General features: G+C 42.9%; 1 protein-coding gene across 7 annotated transcripts in view; it reads left to right on the top strand.

The window, feature by feature from the left end:
- The first annotated feature begins 1581 nt into the window (after positions 1-1581).
- The window catches only part of l3mbtl3 (L3MBTL histone methyl-lysine binding protein 3), a 188813-nt gene continuing 162407 nt past the window's right edge, over positions 1582-27987 (top strand). For 2 of the 7 annotated variants that reach the window (XM_068025140.1, XM_068025119.1), the window contains exons 1-5: positions 1582-1655; positions 2857-2948; positions 25209-25398; positions 25749-25860; positions 27277-27433. In XM_068025140.1, coding sequence (XP_067881241.1) covers positions 25282-25398; positions 25749-25860; positions 27277-27433 — 386 coding nt within the window. In that variant the 5' untranslated portion in view covers positions 1582-1655; positions 2857-2948; positions 25209-25281. Of the gene's footprint in view, positions 1656-2856; positions 2949-23926; positions 24094-25208; positions 25399-25748; positions 25861-27276; positions 27434-27987 lie in introns of all 7 variants that reach the window. The other 5 variants (XM_068025123.1, XM_068025120.1, XM_068025130.1 and 2 more) reach the window with 5 other exon arrangements.

Raw genomic sequence — 27987 nt, 5'->3', positions numbered from 1 at the left:
CTCTGTTCTAATTCTGGTCTCTTGAGCATCATCGATTTTTATTGCTCCACCAGCATGCCTTCAGCTGCCAAAGACCTAAGCTCTGGAATACTCTCTCTAAACCTCTCCACCTCGCTTTCCTCCTTTAAGATGGTCCTGAAAAACTCCCTCTTTGACCAAGCTTTTGGTCACCTGCCCTCATATCTCCTTATGTGGCTCAGTGTCAATTTTGCCTTATAATGCTCCTTTGAAGCACCTTGGGATGTTTTCTTACATTAGAGGCACGATAGAAATATAAGCTGTTGTTGCTTTAGGTTGTAACTCACTTATTTTTTTTAATTCCCCAACATTTTGCACTGGTTCTCGTGATTTTGTCCAGATTGTGCTGATATTACTAGTGTAAATGAGTGGAAATGTCTTTAAACAGTCAGTTGACTTCCAGCAGGGTACTCATGTCAAAATGGAGTAGCTACTGGTTCAGTGGTAATCTTCCCACGTTGGAGTCAGAAGGGTTGGGTTTAGGCCCACTTCTAGACAGCCTGGCAACTGGACACTGGAGCACCGGTTCTTAATACTCAATGGATATCGAACGGGGTACTTGCATCTGTTAGGTGTGGGTGAACCCTCCATCTTAAGGGGAGGTGGGCCTCTCTAGCTTTGATTGCAGCCCACCTTGTTGAAAGTATTCTGAGGATGAAAACTATGAGGAAAGCAAAGGAAAAACACTTTAGCCATTATTACCTAATTGTCTCAAGAATCTCATATCTAAAACTTGAGTTAGGACCTAACCTAGGGAAGAACACAAAGGATGGACTGCCCAAATTAATTGATCAGTTCTATTAACATCATCAACCCATTGACTATGTAAACCTTGCCAGTGACGCTCACAGCCCATGAACAAATAAGAACAAAGGATCTATGGTGAAGTAGATTTTATTTATTAAAGGAGAATGTTAAAAGTTCTATTTGAACTTTATTGTGACAAAGTATATGATGTTTTCTTAAGAAAACTTAGCTTGGTGTGAAAAATTGTCCTGCAGATTTTACTTTAGGTCTGCAGATTTTCAGCGATTTTAGCAAAAATCTCAACTTTATCTGCCAAAATTATTTAGATTTTCAGTGATACCAGTTATTACAGCTGAATGAGCATTATTTTCATTTCCCCTGCCTACTTATGCCCTAAAGGAGGTAATAATGTTTGCAAAAAAACCTCACAAAACAGGGAATGAGAAACTGAATACTTTGAATAAAATCCACTCAGCTACCAAAAACAAAAAGTCTTTGCAGTGATAGTAACTTAGATTAACACACAAGAAAGAAATATGAGCCAGGAGTATCATTGTCCTGAAAAAACTGAACACATTAATGCAAGTTCTCTTCTTCAAAAATAATTATATCCTGAAGATAAACATCGTTCAGGTTTTGATTTAGTATGCATATTTTAATTACAACTACTTACTAGGCCGATAAAGTTTGATGTCAAAATGATACAGCAATAATATGCAAATTAGAAATAAACGCGATTGAAAGGCAGACGGTTGCAAGAAAGCCCACATAAGGTGGGTGAGTGGCTCAGTGACTAGTTTTTTTTCTCTGCAGTTCCTTGCTAGCAGCTGTCTTGCGCGCGTGCGCATTGCCGACCTGGAAATTTGTCTGCTACTCGTGACAGAATTTGGGTAAGAAACGGTGCAATTTTTAATTTAAAAAAATAAATTAGGACCAAAAAAAAAGCTCTCGGACAACGAATGGTGTTTCTGAGTGCTCTCTCCATCTGGGCTGGTATCTAACACCCCTCTCAAGCTCCTATTCTTTCCTGACGTTTATCCTAATTGCATTTGCTGCAACTTAAATAAAAGTAGTTGCAGAGCAGCGAGTGGCCGGGACTGTGTCTGCCAGAGCAGTACAAGTCCCCTCAGCAATTAGAAATAAATGATTAATAACCGGGGGGGGGGAATAGAATAGAGAAGGGAAAAAGCTCCAATTCAAATAGAGGAGGGAACAGAGTGCTTGAACATTGTTGGTAAATGATGAATGGTGATAGTTGGAGATGGATATTATAATTATTACAAACACTGAACTCTCCAGTGACACAGACCATTTTATGGAACCCGAGCAAAGTACGAGGCTTCTATTGGAATGGGAGCGAGCTGCCTCTCGATACAATGTTGCCGAGCGGCTCTTGTTCCGTTCTTTCATTTTCCTTTTTGTTTCTTAAAAGAGAAAGGGATGCAATAAATTCACGTTTAAATGCAACGTGTCTCTTTTTAGGCCTTTACATGAATATAGACTCCGCCATTTTGAGAAACTGCCCAAATAAAATACAAGAAGTGTTTGAGGAAGAGAAAATCTCAGGGTGGATTCTGGCAAAAGAGAGAGAGAGAGAATGTGAGGAGAAGAAAAAATAGACATATGAAGAGTCAAGGCTTGAAAAAACTGCTGAGCTTATTTCAGGAAGTCCACGGGATTGGGATGCACATTTAAATTATTAAATTCTGCAGTAGGTTAAGTTTTATTCTGTTAATTGTTTCCCGGGGATCTTATTGACAGTGTAAGGACTTAGTTTTTGAATTATGCTCTTAAACGAGTTTGAAATCCGCGAACTTAAATTTTCTATCAAATGAACCTCGGACTTGACATGAGGAAAGTCTGACGACGGAATATTTAAAATTTCAGTTCCATTTATTTATCTGCTCAGACGGTTAAAATAACGTTAGTTGTCACTCATATTTTGCAGTAAATTGGGTCCGAGCGCTGTTAACAACTGCAGTAGTCATCTAAATCAAATGTATTTTCCTTTGTACACATTATTTGAAACTACTGTACACAGTTGAGTGCATTCTGGAAACTTTCAAGTACAAAACATGTTTTTTTAAAAAGATAATGTAGAGCGACCTCAAATGGTTTTTGTCGAGAGGTGCAGGAAAGGATAGTGCACTTGGCTGTCAGGACGCGGTGGATTCTGTTTGAAGGTAAATATAGGAATCTAATTGTTCAAATTTAAAGGGGCTGTATGTTTTTTGTATACATTTGCTTTTGTTCCTCAATAATATAGTTTTTTTGTTTCAATTTATTGTTTAATTGTTCAGGAATTGATTCCTTAATCAGAACAGTCTGCCCACCGTGAATTACAGAGTCGGTCATTACAACACAGTAGACCAATTTGGCCCATTGAGTCCATGCCCACTCTGTTGAGCAGTCCAGTCAGTGCCATTCGCCTGCCCTATCCCTGTAGCCCTGCAAGTTTTCACTCAAGTGTCCTCTAATTTCCTTTTGAAATCATTTATCATCTCCACTTCCACCACCCTCATAGGGAAGTTCCAGGTCATTACTGCTCCTTGCGTAAAAACAAGTTCTTCCTCACATCCCAGCTGCATCTCTTGGCCAAAACCTTAAATTTGTGTCCCCTAGTCCTTGTACCATCAGTTAATGGGAGCAGGTTTTCTTTGTCTACCTTATCTAAACCTGTCATAATCTTGTACTACTCTATCAAATCTCACCTAACCTTGTAGCTAAAATCCCTCATTCCTGGAACCATTCTGGTAAATCTCTGCTGAACCCACTCAATGACCTTCAGATCCTTCCTAAAGTGTGGCGACCAAAACTGGATGCAGTACTCCAATCAGAGCGTTATAAAGGTTCAGCATAACTTCCCTGCTTTTATACTCAATATCTCTTTTTATGAAGCCCAAGAACCCCTATGCTTTGCTAATCTCTCAATATATGCTGCCACCTTCAAGGATCTGTGCACATGAACCCCTTTGTCCTTTCACACTCTTTAGAACTGTGCCATTAAGTCTCCCTATCCTTTCTGCCAAAATGCATCACCTTGCACTTCTCTATTAAAGTATATCTGTCATTTGTCTGCCTATTCTTCTCACCTCTTGCCATGGATTGCAATGTCCTCATTGTCTACCACACCTCCGAGTTTGGCATCATTGGCAAATTTTGAAATTTTACTCTCTATTCCACTAGCCAAGTCAGTTAAACTGACCGGCCTGTTGTTACGAGGAATGTGCTTACACCTTTTCTTGAATAAGGGTGTCACTTTCCAATCCTCTGGCACCTCCCCCATATCTAGGGAAGATTGGAAGATTATGGCATTCCAAAGTGTGGATACTCCTTTCTCCTAAGACCATGCCTAACAAAGCATTTGTGTGATCAATATTGTCTTGAATTGGATCAATTCAACAGTACATTGCAACCATAAGGCATTCACCCATCCAAATTTATAATCGGCAGATCTGTCACTGACCCTCCTATTCCATGAGCCTCAATTTTGGTCGTCAGCTTTTTATGTGATACTTTGTCAAACACTTTCTTAAAATCCAGTGCTGCAAGACAATTTTTTGGAAGCCAATTTTCTTCTCTATTTCTAAAGCTATTGACTCCTTGTTGGAGTAGAGTTTATAATTTCACATCACCATTTGGTACATTTACCTAATGGCCATTCTTTGTTCATATATTAGCTTTGAGAAACTTGGCAGGCTTTTTGATTGCAGGGAATATAACTGCAGAGATTATATTAGGTGGTGCAAAAGGTTATTTTCACCACAAGTATTACTTGTGAGGTTATTAATGAACTCTTTCAGCTGTCCTTTCAAGTTGTCCTATTGGAATTTTGTCATATCCATCCGAGAATGAAGGATCAGGAACACAACTTCAAAGAAATGAGACAAAGTAACATGTACTATTTTGCTGTAAATCATCATGGTGTATTAAACCACAAGATGTGGTAGCTAAAGCAGACCAAAATCACCATGACTGTTAGACTAACACTACCTAACCTTAATGATGCATCAGAAATTAAATGTGTTTGCAAGCAATTGGGGAAAAATGTACATCATTCACTTTGGAACAATGAGTTGCACTTTGGTTGTTACATAAATCTTTCATTAGATTGGTTATTGAAAACAGATTTGCAGTGGTGGATTTTAAGCAGGAGATTTTAAAAAAAAAGATAAGTTGAACCACTTTTATGTAAAATTTCATTATGTCCTGTACCTCATGATTCAAATGTAAAAGTTAAATTGAAATATAACGATTTGTGGAGAGACTGTTGTCAAGTGATTGAGTAGTTTCACTACTTTATAACTACTGCAGTTTAATGTGGAGAAAAGGGAATATTTTCTATTTATAGTAAACATCTTCACATGATTAAAATGGGTAGCCTTCATGGACTTCTAACAAGTGAACTATAGTAATTAATTATGTTTTTGATAGCCCAGGCATACTGGGCTGCCACACATCACAGTCTCTGTTCTTCAGGAATATAATGCATATGTGTATTAGTGTTACTTTGTCGTGTCACTGCTGTCTACAATGGTGCACACTCAATTGATTTTCCTTACTATTGTAACCTTTTTATGTTTGAGTTATTCTCCATGATTATCATTATCCATGAAAATTCCAACATCTGGTATTAAGAGGTACATTTCAATCTAGCACCCCATTCATCAATTGGATATGATACATGATTAGAAGGGATCATAATAAGTGTGATATAGAATGTTATCAGATGTGAACTTTTTCAGGAGGAAACGAGGAGGGTGGTGCCTTTGATGTCGTCTGTATGGATTTTAGTAAGGCTTTTGTTAAGGTCCCAAATGGTAGACTGGTCACGAAAATAAAAGCCCATGGGATTCAAGGCAAAGTGGCAAGTTGGATCCAAAATTGGCTGAGGCAGGAAGCAAAGAGTAATGGTCGATGGGTGTTTTTGTGACTGGAAGACTGTGTTTCTTGTGGGATTCCGCTGGGCTCAATATGAGGTCCCTAGCTATCTATGGTACATATCAATGATTTGGACTTCAATATAGTGGGTGTGATTAAGATGTTTGCAGGCGGTACAATAGTTGGCAGTGTGATTGATTCATGACATAGACAGCAGGAAGCTATCAATGGATTTGTCGGGTGGGAAGAGCAGTTGCAAATGGAGTTCATTCCGGAGAAGTGTGAGATATAACAAGGCAAGAGCATACGTAATAAAAGATAGGATATTGGGAAGTGTAGAGGAACAGAGGGAGCTTGGAATGCATATCCACAGATCCCTGAAGGTGGCTAGACATGTAGCTAAGGTGCAGAAGAAGGCATCCGGGATACCTGCCTTTATTAGCTGAGGCATAGAATATAACAGCTGGGAGGTTATGCTGGAATTGTATAAAACACTGGTTAGGTTACAGCTGGAGTCCCGTGTGCAGTTCTGATCGTCGCACTATAGGAAAGATATGATTGCACTTCGAGAAGGTACAGAGGAGATTTGTGAAGATGTTGTCTGGATTAGAGAATTTAGTTATGAGGAAAGGTTGAATAGATAGCATTGTTTTCTTTGGAACAGAGGAGGCTGAGGAGTGTATAAAATTGAGAGGTCTAGATAGAGTGGATAGGAAGGCTCCATTCCCCTTGGTTGAGGGACCCATAATTAGGGGGCACTGATTTAGAGTAAGAAGAGGTACCCGAGGGGAACGTTTTTCACCCAGAGAGTGGTGGGGATCTGGAACTCACCACCTGAAAGGGTGGTAGAGGCAGAAACCCTCATAACATTTTAAAAAGTACGTGGATAGGCACTTGAAGGCTGTAACCTACAAGGCTACAGACCAAGAGCTGCAAAGTGAGATTAGGCTGGATGGCTACTTGCCAGCTGGGACAGACGCGATAGGCCTAATGGCCGCCTTCCTTGCTGTAAAGTCCTATGATTCTAGGGTATTTTGGGGTAAAATAAGCCAGTAATATCAATATGAACATTTTGCAGACTTGCATGGATAAAATGTTTGCCAAATGAATAAGTTGATATTTTTTGGTCTGTTAAGTAATTTAAGCTACTCAATAGCAAGTCAGTAAAGATTATTTTAATTCAGTGCTTCAATAAATAGAAATGAATCTCTCAACCTGCACAGTTTGGAAGGTCGCGAGTTTGGAAGGTGTTGTTGCAGTGCATCTTGTAAATGGTACACACTGCTACCACGGTGTGCTGGTGCAGTAGGGAGTGAATGCCTTATAGATGGTGAATACTGGTGTTTGCATCTATGATGGCTGCAGTTTGCGTTTGCAAAGCAGCAGTCTGAACTTCCACTGCAACACCCAAATGTTGGGTGGCTTATGCTTGTGCTGCAGTGGAAGCTGAAGCATTAGACATCAGACACTGTGGGCTGAATTTTTCGGTGCAACCAGCACTGGAAGTGGGAGGTGCTGCCATGTGGGTGGGCTGGGGTATGCTATTGACTGACGATCAGCCAATTAACTTCTAACAGGCAGAGGACGCATCCAACTAGGTGCTGGTGGTGGTGTGAGGTCACACCGCTGGCAGTGCTGTCACCATATTTAAAGGGCTGCCAGCATTCCTTTAAATAGATGCAACCACAAAGAAGCCTGAGAGGAAGAGCAGCGAAAGCAGGCCTATTCAAGAATTGCAGAGTTAAGACCCCCAGATGGCTCCATGGTTTAGCAGTGCCTTCCTGCAGATTCTCCTCCGGGAGGGAGGTTCACTTCCCTTGGGATGGGAGGAGGAGACCTGCCCGCCAGACCAAGCAAGCCTGGATGGAGATCGTAGAGCAGGTCAGTAGTTGTGGGGCAGTCCCTAGAACCTGGCTGCTGTGCCACAAGTGGCCGAATGACCTGATACACTCTGCCAAGGTAGGTGCACCACACTTTGCTGTCTTTGGGGATGTTCATGTAGCAATGCATAAGGCTGAGCTAGCTAGAAAAGAAATGCAGGGCCAGGCAGTATCATTACCTGTCACAGGCGTGGCAGCATCTCTGTGAATGGCCCTGACCCATCACAATTGACTCCTGCACTGCGGCCTCTGAGCGGCTGCATGCAGGAAGCATTCCTGTGGTGTCATCATGGGCAGTCAGGTGACCTCCATCATAGGCGTTGAGCTTGTCTTTGTCAGGCACCTAAATGGTGCATCTGTGTGCTTGCAGGAAAAGAAGTCCACAATGTGAGGGAAAGGGCAAAGACCAGCGGTGGCGTCCTGCTCCTCACAACCCTGGCACTCATGGAGGAGTAGGGACTGGAGCTTGGAGGATAGCATGGGGGCCATTCCATTGCAGACGGTGAGACAGGAGTGGAGACATGAGAGAGTGAGTGGCCTAATGGATGGGCACAAGAGAGCCTCTGACCAACATAAGGCATCATGCTCATGTGTCCACCAAAGGTCACATGGAGTTCCACACCAGAAGTGGACAGAAGGGAGTGATGGAAAGCCCGTTATCTTCTAATGAATCATCACTCTCACCCAGGTGAAGAGCAGACAGCTTGAGAGATCGGGGGAACAGCTGTCCACCGAGGAGGAGGAGGGAGCTTCGGTGCACCGTCACATCATTCTCCCGCACCTTCCACCAGTGCAGATACACTCACTTCGGTGAGCATCTGTTCATGAGTAGATCTGGGATCACAATCTCCGAAGCACAGCACAGATGTGCCTGAGCAGCTGACGGGGGCTGTGATAGCTTAGGTCACTGATGCTTGGAGGACTGTGGGAAGGCCTGGCGATGCTGTACCTCAGGCTGATGACAGGCAGAAGATGCTGGAGTTACAGCTTGAGGTGAGGGAACATCTGGCAAAGCTTCCAGAGGCTCTGCAACCCTGGCACGAACGTTGGTGGTGTCCATCCAGGCCATGAGTGCTGCCATGTCTCTGGCAGTGCGTGCTTGGTATCGTCCATTGAGAAATTGACAACCCTCATCGAGAGACTTATCCAGCCAACCACACAGTGGATGCCTCCAATGCGTGCAGACCTGCCTGCCAGCACCACATCGTGAACTTTGTGTTGCAATGGCTGGATGAAGGTGTGAGTCAAGGCCCTGGACTCGGCGCCAGGTTCTCGCACTCCTTAGGTCAGCAGGGAGGTACAGGTGTGACTTGAAAGGGCGGTGGAGTGGCTACTTGATGCATCTGAGGGCTGCTCCTGGCGTGGACAGCTGCTGCTCCTCAGTCCCTCTGTTAGTGACTGCAGCGTCTCACTCAGCTGCAGTGACAGAGGAGGCTCCTGCACTTGTGCAAAAGGCCCACCATATGCCAGGGTCCTCCGGGCCTCAGGCAGCCAGAGGATGTGGGCCAAGGTCTCCCAAACCATGGGGCAACAAGGTCAGCAGCCTGCTTCCACCTCAGCTGAAAGCACAGGGGGAGAACCATGTAGATGCACATGTAAGAGATTTAAGAAGAGCACCTAGCTGCACTTGGGGTTCATGGCTTACTTTTTTTTTTTGGAAGCATGCAGCCTTACAGTGTTTGGTTATGTCATTAATTGTTTGACGTAGCAAGGTTTGAGGACTCCTTGCATTTCTTGTGGGCGCTGGAACTGCAGGAGTACCCTGACTCCGTTAAAGGATTTGACGGGTGGGAGCACATCGTGTGAGGTTCAGGCACTGCCCATGCCTCCGTGTGAAGTCTCACTGGGTGTAGGTAGATGACAAGGTCAATGAAGAAGGCAGTGACAGGGCTGCAGAGTGCTGAGGATTTATTGAATTGGGCAGATCTGCCAGTAAGGATCATATGAGTTGTGCCTTAATTAACGTGTCACGAGCTCCCCTTGCACGTATCTCATGGCTCCTTGCCTGTGATGCCTGGGGCTCTCCAGCATCCAGCGCCTGGCCATCATCTTCCTCCATCTCCTCATTGGAGGAGGCATCGTGCTCAAATGCTTTCCTCTCTACACAGTAAACTACCACGATTGTGAGACCCTTGTTGGAGCATAATGAAGGGCTCCACCAGATCTATCCAGGCATCTGAACTGCATCTTCAGAAGCCCTACGGTCTGCTCAATGGTCTCTCGAGTTCTGCCGTGTCAGGTGTTGTATCTTTTCTCTGCTCCGGTTCCTCACCGGCATCAATAGCCTTATCATACATCCTTGATGGCAACGGAGGGCCTGAAAAGGTCTGGCACCTGGGGCTGCCTTAGTATGTAGGTATTGTGGCTGCTTCCTGGGAACTCTGCACACACCTGCAAGAAGCGCTTGCGGTACATTGAGCGAGTGGAAGCTCTTCCTGTTGATAAAGGCTGCAGTCTGGTCTCTGAGAGCCTTGATGGCCACATGCATGCAGGTGATGACGTCCTGCAGCTGGGGGGAATCCAGCAAAGACCCTGAATCCTATGGCCCTCTCAGCCTGGCTGTCTCGATCACAAAAGCTGTCTTATTGGCTGGTCCTCTTCAAGATGGCATTGGTGAGCATTTTGATGCATTAGTGAGACGCGGGCTGGGAGATTCCATGCATATCTCCAGTGGATCCCTGAGGCATAGAAATTCAGTGCCACCGTGACCTTCAGCACCACTAGCATTAGGTGGCCACCACTTCCCATAGGGCTCAGCTTGTCCTCCATCGGCACACAGCTCTGTGACAACCTCCCTGGAGAGGCAGCGTCTTCGGCAACGCTACTGTCCTACAATCTGAAGATCTGTAGACCCTCTAAGGCGGGTAATCTCTTAAGGCTAGTTACCTGCCTCCTCTGGTTGCTGCTGCCCTGCATCCCAAGGGTGCAGCTCTCTTCCTGTCTGCTGCTGCTCCTCATTGGAGGAACCGAACTTGAGTGAGTGAGGCCTATGGCATGTAGCTTCACTCCAGTCTCCAGGGCTTCTTTCCTCCCCTGCTTTACCCATACAAGTGCCAGCTTCGATATGCCCCTGCAGCTCTGGCACCTTTTCTCCTTCTCTCAACTGACAGTGCTAGTGCCCAAGTTATTTCACCCTTCCTGCCAAGCCAGATTTTGCAATATCTGGTTCCGACGTGAAGACGTCGGGCTACTGTCCCGACACCTTCCATCCCAATATTCCGACCCCTTCTGCCTTTCTATCTGGGAAAATTCAGCCCTGAATCATGGATCACTCCACAAGTGTTCTCATGGAGTTGGCCGCCACTTCTACCCTGGAGAGGATGGGCTCCAGCCTGTGTGCCAAGCTGGTGCCGGATTGCTCCATGCTCCTTGACATTGACCACCGGCTTTCTGGCAGGCCTGCCAATGCACCAAACAATTCAATGTACGTACCCATCAGCTTTCTTCTGTACGTCACCACATCAAAGTCCTATGGAGCAGAACCAGTGTATGACCTCACCTCTGGTGTGCCGGCATTTGCGCTACCCTTGTTCCTTGCCTTGACTGTAGGCAGCTTGTGCTCAGTGTGTCACCACCAAGCTATCATCTAAAGTACATGCGGTGTCAGTATCTGAGCTGGTGGCTAAATGTGTGAGAGTGTGTGATGGTGTTTTGTCGTCTTCAGTGTCTTGTTGCTCTTCTGTCCTTTTCCTTTCCACCACTGCCTGGCCAGGTTGTAGTTCTTGAGTATCTGAAAAGAGAAAAGCACAAGGGTAATGTGGTGGGGGACAGAGGGTGGGGGGTTTGTGGTGGGAGGTTGGGGAAACAAGAAGTGCATTCTTACACCATCTGCAGCTTGTAAATCAGAAGAGAGAGTGTGATGAAGGGTTAGTGGGATGTAAGAAGGACAATTAGGTATGAGGACGCTGTCATCTTCGATGGTTTCAGCCCCACTGCTGGCCATGGCCTCGAGTCAGGTTGTAATGATGGTGCGCACTATCTCCTCATGGGGGGAAGAGGACATGCACTGGTGCTGCTTGTTCACCGCCTTGCCCTGCAAGAGAGAGGAAAGTGTGTCAGTGAGTGTGGTGCAATATGTTTGGAAGGTGTGGCTGTTGTAGTTGAATAGCTAGCAGTGTGTGCAGGTTGTGAGGCTTGCAGCAGTGCTATATGTGTGAGGGTGAAGTGGAGCTATGGATATTAGGTATGAGTTGTGATTGCTGGAGAGTGTTGATAGGTGAGTGATGGGGGTTGTGGTACATTGAGCAGTCTGTGGGGCCGTTGTGATGAAAGGTCACAGACCTAACATGTTAACTCTGTTTCTCTCTCCACAGATGCTGCCTGACCTGCTGAGTATTTCCAGCACTTTCTGTTTTTATTTCAGATTTCCAGCATCTGCTGTATTTTGTTTCTTATTAGTCTGGGGGCTAGTTGTGCAATTGTGATACGGCATTTGAAGAGGTGTTCACTGACCATGTGTGTGAGGTCATTGAACTTCTTGCGGCATTGCATCCAGGTCCTCGAGGCTAGAGTCCTGGCAATGACCATGAGGACATTGCTGGCTAATTGTTAAGAGAAGGTCGTCTGTGACTAACTTGATTTTTTTTGAGGAAGTAACGAGGAGGATTTTTAAAAAAAAATTTATTTAGAGATACAGCACTGAAACAGGCCCTTCGGCCCATCGAGTCTGTGCCGACCATCAACCACCCATTTATACTAATCCTACATTAATCCCATATTCCTACCACATCCCCGCAATTCCCCTACCACCTACCTATACTAGGGGCAATTTACAATGGCCAATTTACCTATCAACCTGCAAGTCTTTGGCTGTGGGAGGAAACCGGAGCACCCGGAGAAAACCCACGCAGACACAGGGAGAACTTGCAAACTCCACACAGGCAGTACCCAAAATTGAACCCGGGTCGCTGGAGCTGTGAGGCTGCGGTGCTAACCACTGCGCCACTGTGCTGCCCATTGATGAGGGTAGTGCAGTTGATGTGGTCTACATGGATTTTAGCAAGGCTTTTGACAAGGTCCCACATGGCAGAATGGTTTTTAAAAAAGCCTATGGTATCCATGGGAACGTAGCAAGCTGGATACAAAATTAGCGCAGTGGCAGAAAACAAAGGGTAATTGTTGACGGGTGTTTTTGCGACTGGAAGGCTCTTTTCAGTGGGGTTCTGCCGGGCTCAGTACTAGGTCACTTGCTTTTTGTGGTAAATATTAGCAATTTGGACATAAATGTAGGGGGAATGATCAAGAAGTTTGCAGATGACGCAAGCATTGACCGCGTGGTTGATAGTGAGGAGGATAGCTGTAGACTGCAGGAAGATATCAGTGGTCCGGTCAGGTGGGCAGAAAAGTGGCAAATGGAACTTAACCCAGAGATGTGTGAGGTGATGCATTTTGGGAGTTCAAACAAGGCAAAGGAATATGCAATAAATCGGTGGATACTAAAGTGTAGAAGAAGTGAGGGACCTTGGAGTGTATGTCTACAGAGTCCTGAAGGTAGTAGGACAGGTCAATAATGTGGTGAAGAAAGCATCTTGAACCCTTTCCTTTATTAGCCGAGGTATAAAATATAAAAGGCAGGTTATGTTGGAACTGTGTAAAATATCTGTGAGCCACAACTTGAGTGCTGCGTGCAGTTCTATTCACCTCCGTATAGAAAGGATGTAATTGCATTAGACAGGATACAGAGGAGATTTATGAGGACTGGAAAATTGCAGCTATGAGGAAAGATTAGATAGGCTGGGGTTGTTCTCCTTGGAACAGAGTGGAGATTTGTTTGAGGTGTACAAAATTGTGTGGAGCCTGGATAGAGTGGATGAGGGAGGCCTATTTACCTTAGCAGAGAGGTCAGTGCCTTGGAGGCATAGATTTAAAGTGATTGGTAGAAAGGTTAGAGGGGAGATGAGGAAAACTTTTTTTCACCCAGAGAGTGGTGGGGGCTCTAGAACTCACTGCCTGAAAGGGTGGTAGAGGCAGAAAACCTCATCTCTTTTAACAGGTGCCCTGGAGGTGCACCTGAAGTGCTGTAACCTCAGGGCTATGGACCAAATGCTGGAACGTGTGGTTAGGCTGGGTGGCTCTTTTTATCAGGCAGTACAGACACGATGGGCCAAGTGGCCTATTTCTGTAAACTTTCTATGGTTCTAACCCTCTGGGGTTGAGAATTTCAAAGATTCACAACCCTTTGAGTGAAGAAATTTCTCCTCATAGAGGGAATTTTGGAAAATCATAGCCACCGCATCCACTATCTCTGCCGCTATCTTTTTTAGAACCTTAGGATGCGGGCTTATCAGGTTCTGGAGATTTGTCAGATTTTAGTCCCTTGTGTTTCTCCAATGCTTTTTCTCTGCTGATATTAATTACCTTAATTTCCTCACTCTTATTACCTCCTAGGTTACTCTCTATTTCTGGTATGTAACTTGTTTTTTCTACTGTGAAGACAGACAAAAAAAACATTGTTCAGTGCCTCTGCCATTTCCTCATTTCCTATGATTTCTCCTGTCTCTGCTTCTGAGGTCCCAGTGTTTACTTAGCTACCCTCTTCCTTTGTAAGAGCCTTTACGATTATATAAAATCTGTTCTTCTATTCCCAGCTAGTTTACTCTCATATTCTACTTTTTGCCTTTTTATCAACCTTTTGGTGGCTCTTTGGTTTCTAAAACACTCCCAATCTTCAGACCTACTACTATTCTTTGCAACATTATAAGCCTCTTCTATTAATCTAATACTATCCTTAAACTCCTTAGTAAGCCACGATGGATCTTTCTCACTGAGTTTTTGTTTTTCAGTTTTTGAATTGAATGTATTTTTGTTGAACATTTTGAATTGTTTCTTAAAATGTTTCCCACTGTTTATTTATTGCCATACCTTTTAGTTTATTTACCCAATCAACCTTAGCCAGTTCTCCCCTCATACCCATGTAGTTGACTTTAAGTTTAAGATTCTTGTTTGTGATGGGAGTATGTTGTTTTCAGACTTAATGTGAAATTCATTTGTATTATGATCACCATTTGGCAGTGGATCTTTAGTATGACATTACTAATTAACCCTCTCTCATTGCACAATACTAGATCGAAAATAGCTTTATTGCTCCAGGAAACTGTCACAAAAGCATCCTACAAACTCATCTTCCAAACCACCTTTGCCAATTTGATTGGTCCAGTCTATATGAAGATAAAAGTCCCCCACAATTATTAAGATTGCATTTGTTACAAGCTCTAATTATTTCTTGTTTAATGCTCTGACCAATGGTATAACTAGAGTTAGGGGGCTTCTCAACGACTCCCACCAGTGTTTTCTGACCCTTGTTATTCCTAATCTCCACCTACACCAATTCTACTTCATGATTTTTCTGAGTCAAGATCCTTTCTCGCTAATGTCCTTGTTTCAACCTTTATTATCAGGGCTACGGCTCCTCCTTTCCATTCTGACTGTCTTTTCAAAATATTGTGTATCTTGGAATATTTATTTCCCAACCTTGGTCACCTTGTAACCATGTCTCTGTAATCAATATATTCATGGAGAAGGTATTCATTCGAAACATATGTAGATAATTTTATTAGCAACAGAAAATTGAAATTACATGGTCTTACAGATAGCAGAGTAACATTGAACATTAGGCTATTATAAGACCATAACAATCAAAGACATATTAGTGAAAAACATAGGCCCAACAATTGCTGGACAGGCGCATCTCGTGGCTAGTGCCATGGGTTGGAGTTTTCCTCAGCCTTCGGGTCATATTATTTATGTACTGCAAGTTGCTGGAAATGCAAATTGATATTGGCACAGTAACATCTACGAGGCATCTGGGGCCTCTGAACATCAAATCAAATGCTGTATCACCTTAACCAATGAAATTAAAGAATGGCGAGGAAAGGAGTGTGCAAATGATGGAAAAGGAAGTGGGGTGATTTTGAGTCAAATTAGATTCAAAAGAAAAATATAGTGGGGAAAGAGATTGGATTAAAAATAGAGAAAAGGGACATAGAGGAAAAATATAAAAAACATTGAAATTGAGAAAACTCCTCAGGCCAATTTACTACCTACAGGAGTGAACCTCCACAGTTTCAACTGTTCTTAGCCTCCAAGATTGAGTTTCATGTCAGCACCATAAATCTTATCATTAACAAGGTTCTTGTGATATGAAATGCTAGTTTAAAATATCAGTGGCAAGATTAATTCGTATTTACAGTGTGAATCCAGCAATTTCTTGACACTCCTGTCCCATTTTCACAAGGCAAACAACAGAGCTGCACGAGTCTTCCAGCAATTTGTGGCAATTCACAACTCATGGTGCATTTCTTCCTTGCCACAAGATGCTGGGTTTTTTTAAATGGCGGGTGCTGTGAATTTGCCATTCTTCTGAGTTGCTGTGCCATTGATTCAATCCCTTGTGTTAAGTGGAAGCTGCAGCATGTTTCTGCAGATGGAAGGGAAAGTTGGAGAGTAGAATCTAGCTTGGATGTTCTTGTCAATTGTCTGGCAGTTAGCCATTAACCCACCCTAATGGCTCTAGAGATGTCAAGACGGGGTGATAAGGAAGAAGAGGTGGAAGAGGAAGTATTTGAGTCTGAAGAATATGGTGCATTTCAGTAGTGATTTCTGCAGCGTAGTGATTTTTTTTTTGCAGTATGATTTGGCATTTTGCTTACAAAAACCTGGACTTCTCATTGTTTCTGACAATCTGAAAGACCATCAGAAGATTTTTACCCCTCCTTTGCCACCACCCCTCCTCCTCCTCCCTCTTTTCCCCCCCCTCCCCCCCCAACAACCCTGGCTTTCCCCACTGACGGTGAAGATTTCTGAGGAGCAGCTGTGCCATTCCTGATGGGCATATTGAAGAGCTGGTTAATTTATCACTTTTGGTGCCACAGCAAGATAGGGGTGTTTGGGGTGCAATCAATGGCACCCATGTTGATTTGTAAGTTCTTGCAGAGAAAACCATCAACAGGAAGGGGTTTCATATTCTCAGTGCAGGTATTATATATGACAGCATTTGAAGGATTCTACATACTGAAAGTTGTCACAAATCATTATTCTGTTGAAGTGTGGACCTTCATCACATCTTTAGGTATGAAAAATCAGGTCAATGGAGAGCTTGTGGGTGCTAGCCTACTCCTGGTTTCCATGGAGAATGACCCCGTTATAAGTGGTCAGTACAGCAGCAGAGAAGTTCTACAAGGCACATGTCTCCACAATTGGTCATCAGAAGCTCCATTTGCGTCTTTTAAAGGGACACTACTGTCGGTACTATGTGAAGGAGAAGTTATCGGGGACTGCAGCAGGTAGCATCAGCGCACGTCACATCACCTGAAGTCTACCTTTAACACCAGAGCCTTTATTCCTTTTCCCCCCCACTCTAAATAAAAGAGCATTTTCTTCAATCCAGTATCCATATCAGAACATGACAATAGATCAGCCCGTTTTGCCCTTAAGACAGCAATAATCGTCGCCTGATTAAATAGGTTAAAACTAAATAAATGCACCCCTTTCCGAATGACCCTGAACTCCTTAAATAATAAAGCACATTAGTGCAAATTCTATTCTATTACAACAAAGTTCAAATTAAACACAAGCCAACCTACGATATCAAAATTCCATGCTCCTCCTGCGTGGCTCTATGTATTTTTTTGCGCCAACTCCAGCCCTTCTAGGGGCAGTTTGAGATGGTTGGCTGTATGCCCTGTAAATGAATTATGGGACTGAGGTGAACCTTGTCTCATGGTAGCTTGTTCCTGGACATCTTAATGTAGACTCAAGACTTATACCTGTCAGTTGCTAGATATCTTGGCACACTGACCCAGAGTCTGCACATAGGCGTGATGTTCCTTGAATATTTTTCTGCTTAGGTGATTACATGAGTTCTGGGTCTCCTGACTCCAAAGGCAGCCTTCTCTTTAACTTCCACTGAGAATCTGGCATTTCCTCATCCTATCCCCACTCAGATTTGCTTGTGCTTTGTCACTCACTGGCAGTTCCACTGCTCTGGAACTTTCTCCGGGTGAAAGTATGAGCAGGTGTCTCGGAGAGAAGAAACAAGTATTGCAAGTGATGAGTTTGGGCAGAGAAATATCAGGCACGATCACTCCTGGGTGGCCTGTCCTCATTTTCTTCATAATTAGTCTGGGAGAAATCATTTTTCTGCCAATTCTCCTTACTCTTCATTATCCTTTTTTCCCTGTGTTGCCCATTGCTGTGGTGGATCTGCAGAAGCAAAGGATTTGACATATCCTAGGGATTAAGAAGATAGAGAGCAGGGATGGGGGGGAAGCTTGTGTTTGTTTTGAGCTTCACATGGATGCCAGGGTAACAGTACAGGTGTTCAGTCACTAATCTGGTGCCAGCAATGTGCTGCTGATCTGATGTCTGGCTTTGCGATGAGAGTGTAGGGGAGTTAAATAGTAATTATCTTCAGGGGAGCTAAGTTGAATAGATTTAACTCCCCAATCTGCAGATACAATTATTAAATAAAATTTGGACCCTCTTCAGCTCCCCAGAGCTGCCCCTATGCTATAGTGTGGCAATCCATTCCTGGACAAAGACTAGAGAACCTGACATAATTATTTAATTGTCATAGAATCATAGAACTCCGCCGAGGTCTGAGACACATTCTGTGGCAGGGAAAGTCCTGCTCTACAGCACCTCTGTTGCTGTTACAGTTAACTGATTCTTGAGTCTACATCAGGATGCCCAGGAATAAACTCCAGTGATGCAGGCTCCTATGTCAGTTCAGTATAAACTTCTTCAAAAGTATTTTTGCGAGTTTTGAATGAAATGTGCAAACCTGCGGCAGCAGAAGGAATTTGGGCTAAAAACTATAAGCTAAAAACTAAAGTGGAATTTATAATAGAGTGAGAGAGAGCGAGAGAGACCAACAAGGAGTGTATTGCTCAAATTTGGATAACTTAATACATAAATGAACTGTATTGATTTATTGTAGGATTTGTCAGTACTAGTAAGGTTTTATTAATAATTCTAAGGTGTTGTAGTATTGGTAAGGATTTTTTTTTTGCAGTAGCAAAGGGTCAACTAATAAATAAAGGAATAGCAGGGGTGCTTCAACTGCGCGAGTGCACCTCTTGTGCTATGTGGAAGCTCCAGGATGTTTCCCGTATCCTGGAAAACCATTTGTGCAAGAAGTGTTGTCAATTGCGGTAGCTTGAGCTCCTGGGGTTTGGAAATTGAGCGGCAACTGGCGACACTGTGGTGCACTCATGAGGATGAGAGCTACCTGGATAGCACGTTTATAGATGTGGTCACCCCACAGTTTAAGAGTATGCAGGGAGAGAGGGAATGGGTGACCACCAGGCAGTCAAAAAGAATCAGGTAGGTAATGCAGGAGACTCTTGAGTGCATCTCGCTCTGCAACAGGTATTCAGTTCTGAATACTGAGGACAGTGATGCTTCACCTGGGGAGTGCAGCCAGAGTCAAGTCCATGGCACCATGGGTGGCTCAGCTGCACGGGGGTACAGGGAAGACTGGAAGAGCCATAGTGATAGGTGATTCAATAGTCAGGGGAACAGACAGGTGTTTCTGTGGCCGCAGACGTGAATCCAGGATGGTATGTTACCTCCCTGGTGTCAGGGTCAAGGATGTCACTGAGTGGCTGCAGACCATCCTGAAGGGGGAGGGTGAACAGCTAGCAGTCGTGATCCACATTGGAGCCAACGACATAGGTAGAAAGAGGGATGTGGTCCTGCAGTCAGAATTTAGGGAGCTAGGTAAGAAGTTAGTAAGCAGGACCTCAAAAGTAGTAATCTCGGGATTACTCCCAGTGCCACGCGCAAGTGAGTATAGGAATAGAAGGGTAAGACAGATGAATGCGTGGCTGGAAAGATGGTGCAGGAGGGAGGGCTTAGATTCCTGGGACATTGGCATCAGCTCTGGGGGAGATGGGATCTGTACAGGCCGGACGGGTTGCACCTGAACAGAGCCGGGATGGAGTTCCTTGTGGGACGTTTTGCTAGTGCATTTGGGGAAGGTTTAAACTAGTTTGGCATGGGGACGGGGACCTGAGGGTAGACTAGGAAACAAAGCTTAGAAAATAAAAAAAAGAGTTTGGCAGTGCTCAAGGGTATCTAGTTCAATGCAATGAGTATAGCAAATAAAGCAGATGAGCTGAGGGCACAAATCGACATGTGGCAGTATGATATCATAGCTATTACAGAAACATGGCTTAAGGAGGGACAGGAATGGCAGCTCAATGTTGCTGGTTGCACGGTTTTCAGACGCGGTAGGGAGGGGGATAAAAAAGGAGGTGGAGTGGCAATTTTGGTCAAGGTAACCATTACAGCTGTGAGGAGGGATGATATGTTGGAAGGTTCATCAAATGAGGCCATATGGATTGAGCTAAGGAACAAAAAAGGGGCAATCACACTGTTGGGGAGTGTACTACAGACCCCAAGTTAGGGGCAAATCTCTGAAGTGCAAGAAAAATAGGGCAGTAATAGTAGGGGATTTTAACTACCCCAATATTAACTGGGATAGTTTTAGTGTGAAAGGAATTGAGGGCGCAGAATTCTTGAGGTGCATTCGGGAAAATTCTTTTGGCCAGTATGTAACAAGCCCAACAGGAGAGGGCACCGTTTTAGACTTAATTTTAGGCAATGAAGATGGGCAAGTGGAAGTGGTGTGGCAGTGGGAGAGCATTTTGGTGGTAGTGATCATAATTCAGTCAGTTTTAACATAATTATGGAAAAGGACAGAGATAGAACAGGAGTTCTCAATTGGGGCAAGGCCAATTTTACAAAACTGAGAAGTGATTTAGCGAAAGTGGACTGGAAACAGCTACTTGAAGGTAAATCCGTGTCAGAGCAGTGGGAAGCATTCAAAGGGAAGATTCAAGGGGTTCAAAGTAAGCACGTTCCCACAAAGAAAAAGGGTGAGATGGCCAAATCTAGAACCCTGTGGATTTCAAGGAGCTTACATGGTAAGATAAGGCAGAAAAGGAAAGCTTATGTCCGAAACTGAGAACTTGAGTATAGAAAGTGGAGGGGTGAAATCAAAAAGGAAATTAGGAAAGCAAAGAGAGGGCATGAAAGAATATTGGCAAGCAAAATCAAGGTGAACCCAAAGATGTTTTATCAATACATTGAGTAAGAGGATAACTAAGGAGAGAGTAGGGCCCATAAAAGACCAAAATGATAACCTATGTGTAGGAGCAGAAGATATTCGTATGGTTCTTGATGAATATTTTGCGTTTGTCTTCACAAACAAGGGGGACGATTGTAGTTGAGGAGGAGTGTGAAGTATTGGATGTGATAAACATAGGGAGAGAGGAAGTATTAATGGGATTAGCATCCTTGAAAGTTGATAAATCACCAGGGCCAAATGAAATATACCCGAGGCTGTTAAAAGAAGCAAGAGAGGAAATAGCAGAAGGTCTGACCATCTCACTGGATACAGGTATGGCGCCAGAGGATTACAGGACAACTAACATTGTCCCTCTGTTTAAAAAGGGAGCGAAGGATAGACAGAATAATTACAGGCCAGTCAGTCTAACCTCAGTAGTGGGCAAATTTTTGGAATCTATTCTGAGAGAAAGGATAAATTGTCACTTAGAAAGGCACAAGTTAATCAAAGATAGTCAGCATGGATTTGTTAAGGGAAGATCTTGTTTGACCAACTTGACTGACTTTTTTGAAGAAGTAATAAGGAAGATAGATGAGGGTAGTACAGTTGATGTGGTCTACATGGATTTTAGCAAGGCTTTTGACAAGGTCCCACATGGCAGACTAGTTTTTTAAAAAAAAAAGCCCATGGGATCCAGGGAAATGCAGCAAGCTGGATGCAAAATTGGCTCAGTGGCAGGAAACAAAGGGTAATTGTTGACGGGTGTTTTAATGACTGGAGGGCTGTTTCCAGTGGCGTTCCACAGGGCTTAGTACTGGGTCCCCTGCTTTTGTGGTAAAAAAATTAACAATTTGGACATAAATGTCAGGAGCAAGAAGTTTGCAGAGGACACAAAGATTGGTCGTGTGGTAGATAACGAGGAGGATAGCTGTAGGCTGCAGGAAGGTATTGATGGTCTGGTCAGATGGGCAGATAAGTGGCAAATGGAATTCAACCCGGAGAAGTGTAAAGTGATGCATTTGGGAAGACCAAACAAGGCAAATGAATACACAATTAATGGGAAAATACTGTGAAGTATAGAACAGGTCAGGGACCTTGGAGTGAATGTCCACAGATTCCTGAAGGTAGCAGGACTGGTCGATTATGGTGGTTAAGAAGGCCTACGGAATCCTTTCTTTTTTAGAATACAAGAGCAGGGAGGTTAAGTTGGAACTGTATAACTCATTGGTTAGGCCACAACTTGAGTACTATGTGCAGTTCTAGTCACCTCATTACAGAAAGGATGTAATTGCACTAGAGAGGGTACAGACGAGATTTACTAGGATGTTGCCAGGACTGGAAAAATGCAGCTATGAGGAAAGATTGGATAGACTGGGGCTGTTCTCCTTGGAACAGAGATGGCTGAGGGGAGATCTGATTGAAATGTATAAAATTTTGAGGGGCCTGGATAGAGTGGAGATGAAGGGTCTCTTCACCTTAGCAGAGAGATCAGTGATGAGGGGACATAGATTTAAAGTGATTGGTAGAAAAATTAAAGGGGGGGGTGGTGGTGGGGGGGTCTGGAACTCACTGCCTGAAAGTGAAAGTTGAGGCAGAAACCCTCAACTCATTCAAAAGGAGTCCGGATATGCATCTCTGGTGCTGTAATCTGCAGGGCTACGGACCAAATGCTAGGAGGTGGGATTAGAATAGGTGGATCGTTTTTCAGCCGGCACAGACACAGTGGGTCAAGTGGCCTCCTTCTGTGCCTTTAAACTTTCTATGATTCGAAGATTCTATTCTCCTTTTATGTGTACTGTTTCCAAGTGTCAGTTTGACTTGCAGTAGCCTTTGAGTTCGAGAGTGTGTGTAACTAGGACCCACTTCAGGACTTGAGCACGTAATCTCAGTTGACCCTTCAGGGCAGTATTGAGCGAGTGCTGAATTTTTGGAGCTGCACTGTTTTGGCTGAAACATTATATCGAGGCCTTATCTACCTGTTTAAGTGGATGTTCCATGGCACTATTTCAAAGAAGAGCAGTGAATTCTCCTTGTGCCTTGAACGACATTAATCCCTCTAACAAAACCACCAAAACAGATAACTGGTCATTCATCTAATTTCTAATTGCGGGTCCTCATTGTGCACAAATTGGTTGTTGCATATGTCGACAAAATAACACTGAAAGCACTTCAAAGATAATTCATTGGTTTTGAAGTGCTTCAGGATTTTCTGAGGTGGTGAAAGGCAATATGTTAAGTGCAAGTCTTTTTAAAGAATGAAGACTGCTTGACAATACTTAATTATTACATATATTGGAAAAGCTAATTGACGTTGGAAAATTTTAATATGTATAAACAGATGAATGAGGGTTTAGTTGTCAGGTTTTTTGATGTCTTAGCTGATTACAGTAGTTAGTAGCTGTGCCATACAAGTCAGCAACATACAAAAGTACATCCCTGGTTTGAACTGAGTTAGCTGATCTTAGCTGTAATGTAGTGAGGCATAGCAGTTATGCTCCGCGTCAGTGGATTATGGTGCGGAAAGTGGGCTCAGGCTCTAAATGCTGACAAGTCATTTTCAGCAACCTGTGCTGGATGTACACATTGTGGAATTTTGAGGACAGAATTGGATTCGGGTGTGGTCCCTTCCCTCCATACATTCTTGATAGATTGCCAACACTCACTCACTAGACTGACAAATGAAAAATTGTCACTTTGGTAAGGTATGGTAAGGCTTCCTGGTACTGTGTGGCTAACTTCACCGCTTTTATGTGGTAGGGTAGATCTTCCCTTCAGTAGTTCATGTATGCTCACTTAACACACTTGTAGTACATTTTTATGTAGATTTTTGCACAGGTGTTAACCCATTTAATGTAAAAGGCACTAATGCATTGAAAAAAGCACATATGCGCACACACACAAATGTAGCAGGAGTGCATAAATTTCAACCATCGGAGGATCTAGCCAACTGTCCGTTGGTGGAGCGCAAAGTGAGATTTTTTTTTTTAAGCAAGATTTCAGATTCCTGTTTGTGAAGACATTTCACCTTTAAGTATTTACATTAATTTCACATTAAGCTCTCAACCACTTGAAACTTTTTCCTAAGTCATTAAGGGTCCACACTTGAAGTATTATCTTATCAAAAGCAAAATACTTTGGATGCTGGAAATCTGAAACATAAGCAGAAAGTGCTGGAAATACTCAGCAGGTCAGGCATCTGCAGAGACAAAATCAGAGTTAACGTTTCAGGTCTGTATGAGCAAAGGTCACGCAGACCTGAAACGTTAACTCTGTTTTTCTCTCCACAGATGCTGCCTGACCTGCTAATTTAACCTATTTGCTCTTTTCACAGATTCTGACTGACTTGCTGAGTGTTTCCAGAATTTTCTGTTTTTGATTGCTATTTGAAAAGAGCAACTTAACTGAAAAGACTGGATAGTGGTTTGGTGAGAAGTTAGCACTCAACATTCTAGCCAAAATCTAATGAGATGCTGACATTATAAGGAGCTGCTAAGGGAGGTATGTGCACTTCTGGGTTTTTGCATTATATGTGATGGCTGTTTGAAAATGGGGCCAATATTATGGAAAGGATAAGGGAGATTGCAGCCTTCCTTTAGACCCGTGCTCCTGAGTGGCAGAGAACTATATAAACCTAATTCTGAAAGAGATTTTGGAAAAGTCGCTTTTTTTTTCTCATGTCAGCAGCGTGACTGTGCAATAAATTTCTATCATGCTGCAGGATTCCCTCGAGTCCAGGGTGTCATAGATGGAACACAGGGACCTTTCGGCATCACCTACATCACTGTCTTTATGGATCATAAGGGATATAACTACCTCAATGTACAGCTATCTGTGACCATGAGCACAGAATTATGTATGCCAATGCCCCCTATGCTGGCAGGAGCCACTCTGCCTTCATTCTTGGGCAATCTAAGGGTGCCTACTTTCTTTGAGTCACGAGGAACATTGCAAATTGGCAGCTAGGGACCAAAATACTCTTTGCAATCATGATACTTGCCAAGATATTCTGTGCATTGCTCCGATTTGAGTATCTGCACAGCTATACACATCCAGCCACCACGGTCACAGGCATCTCCAAGGCTTCTAAAACAATGTAATGCATTCCTAAGAGTTTCACCACCGCCTACCTCTTTTTCCATCCCTCTTAGTCCTGAACTGCTGAATTGAAAGCTTTTGGTTAGGCAGTGTGGTTTCCATGCCAGGCCAACCTGGCACAAGAAGAGCCAGAGCCACAAGAAACCACTTGTCTTCCCTCTCCCTCAAAAGCCCCCTCCCAACCACTTATGTAAGTGCTGGGAGCCGTTCCTTTGGATCCCTGGCAGTGGTCTTTTGCCACCCAAAATCCCATTCCCGCTCACCGACTAGCTAGTACATCCCACCTGGTTCGGGCAGAAGATTGACCAGGTTTAACCAGATGAGACCTGAGAATTTAAATCCCCCAGGCTTCACATTGCAGAGGGCCAGATGGTTTGCTGTCTGCCTCAGCTTGCAACTGCGCTAACTCCTGCCGAGTAGGTAGATTTGGGGCTAAAAGGATGTGAAGAATAATCAGAATGGTTGAAGTAAACATTTGGTTAAAATGCATTATTTTGGTAACTGTATTTCTGCTGCAGGTAATAATCCGATGTCATCCAAAGCTGTTCTTTCCCTTCAATAGACGTTTTGCTCAAATCAGTAAGTTCAGCAATGGAGAAAAGCATTGTGAGTGACTGTACCCCTGCTGCTGGTAGCCAGGACTTTGATGTTTTCAGTGCAATGGATTGGAAAGATGGAATAGCTACACTTCCAGGGAGTGATTTAAAGGTAAAATTTGAACAATCAACATCTAATTTTAGTTCAAAATTAATATTAAAATTATAGTGAACTGAAATGTCTCTTAGAAACAAATTAGAAAATAATGCATTTGCTACAAAGAGTGTGGATATATTCTACACTAAGAATATAATTTTTGTAGAAAGATTGCACAAGCTTCTGACTGCTTGTTTTATTTCATCATATCCACTGCTCATGTGTACTGGTGGCTGTTGTCACAAACGGCTCTGATTTGTCATGCTGGGAAAGATTTTTTTTCTGGATTCAGAATAATTAAATTTTGTGATTGGGTATTAATAATACAGATTAACTTAAAATCATTACGTTTTCTTTGGCTTCAGTTCAGAGTAAATGAGTTTGATGCTTTGGAGATCATTACAGATGAAACAGAAGTAGAAAGGATAAAGAAGGCGACTGCGACAACAACATGGAGTGTGCCCACAGCACAAGAAGGTCAGCAGAGTATTTAGGAATGATTTTCATGGTTTTTTTGTGTAGTGTACATGTATACATGTTTTACAAGATTTCTTGAATTGTGTTTCTAAACTGATAATCATGTTCCTAATTGCTCTTTTGCAATATATTGATCTGTAATCCAAACTCCTGGACTAGCTGAACTTTCTGGAGTTAAATACGCTTCCTGCTTTTGTTGAATAATTTTTCATCTTTATGCTAAACTTGAAAAATTATCCTTATATATGACTGAACAGTAAAATCTTAACCATCATTGGCTTTGTTCATTGTATAAATTATAGTTTTACATTTTGTCATAGTTTCAGATTTCTTTTTTGGTCTTGTTTGACAATGTAGCTAATTGACTAGAGGTATGTTTCGGAATTCCAATGAGCAAATTTGGCCCTCGACTGATGATCTGGAGTTCAAATCCCATCGTGACAGCTGGGGAATTTAAATTCAGTTAATTAAATAAATCTGGCATTAAAAAGCTAGTATCAGCAATGGTGACCATGAAACTTCCAAATTGCTTTAAAAACCCATTTGGTTCGCTAATGTCCTTTTTAAGGAAGGAGACCCGGCCTGGTCTACATGTGTCTCCAAACCCACAGCAATCTTAACTGCCCTCTGAAATGGCCTAGCAAGTCAGTCAGTTAAATTCAAGACAGCAGCTCAGCAGCACCTGCAAAAGGGCAATTAAGGATAAGCAATAAATGCTAGCCTTGCCAGCGATGCCCACATCTCATGAATGAATTGAATTAATAAAAAAATTCCTGGAATTAAACCTGACACTTTCCTGATCTGTAGGGTTGGATAACATATGCACAGTGCATTTATCCTCATTTCATTGTCTTAAAATTAAAGTATATTGACTAGCTTTACAAAGGGGGAAGATAGTAGCACGATGGTAACGTCACTGGACTAATTCAGAGGCCCAGGCTAATGTCCTGGAGACATAGGTTCCAATCCCACCATGGCTGGAATTTAAATTCAATTAATTAATTAAAAATCTGGAATTGAAAGCTAGTCTCCGTAATGGTGCCATGAAACTATCATCGATTGTCGTAAAAACCCATCTGGTTCACTAATGTCCTTTAGGGAAGGAAATCTGCCTTCCTCACCTTGTCTGGCCTACATGTGACACCAGACCCACAGATTTGTGGTTGACTCTTGACTGCTCTCTGAAATGCTCTAGCAAGCCATTCAGTTGTCAAGGGCAATTAGGGATGGGTAACAAATGCTGGCCTTGCCAGCGACACACACATCCTATGAAAGAATATTTTTAAAAAAACTTTTTGATTTAATGTAAATTCTTGTAATTAAATGCTGTAGATATTTAGTTTATAAGATTTAAGTATACTATTGTGACAATATTTTGTGTTCCCAAATTAATAAACGTCGCATTTTGCCATTCAGCTTTATCTAGAAATCCCATCCCATCAAACACAGAGGAGCCACCCAGTATGGATGGTATACTTTGCTGTGAGAATTGCGGTCATTATGGGACAACTGAGGAGTTTAGGCACGGCAGTAAATTTTGCAGTGAAAGATGTATGCAACAGGCAAAAGAAAAGTAAGTGCTAAACATTTGTTGATGTGCTTTACTTGTGCAATAATGAGGATACTTTTTTTTTTAAAGTGATCGAGTGGACACAAAAGTATGTGTTTTGAGCAACTATAAAAGATGCCAGAGACATAGACAGGCTAGTGGAATGGGCAGACAGATGGCAGATGCAATTTAGTATGGAGCAGTGTGAGGTAATACATTTTTGGAGGAAAAGCAAGGTCTGTGAGTATACACTTAATGGAAATGCATTAGATTAATAGAGAGAATCTTGGGTTTTGGTGCATAATTACCAGAAAGTGCAAGGTAGATTTAAAAAAAAAAGGCCAACACCATTTTGAGTTTTCTAAATAAGGACATAGATTGCAAGAGTAAAGAAGTAGTGATGAATTTGTACAACACAATGGTTGGCCACATTAGCGTACTGCATACAGATTTGAGCACTCCATTACAGAAAGGAAATTAAAGCCATAGGCCTGGAACTTCATGATTCCGTTTATACTGAAATTATGTTTAAATTTACACTGGTTTCTACGCCTATCTTGCCAACTGAAATTTTACAC

This window comes from Heterodontus francisci, chromosome 3 (genome assembly GCF_036365525.1).
Source record: "Heterodontus francisci isolate sHetFra1 chromosome 3, sHetFra1.hap1, whole genome shotgun sequence".
NCBI classification, from domain to species: domain Eukaryota; kingdom Metazoa; phylum Chordata; class Chondrichthyes; order Heterodontiformes; family Heterodontidae; genus Heterodontus; species Heterodontus francisci.
The sequence above is the reverse complement of the archived record's forward strand: the minus strand, read 5'-3'. Positions and strand labels throughout refer to the sequence as shown.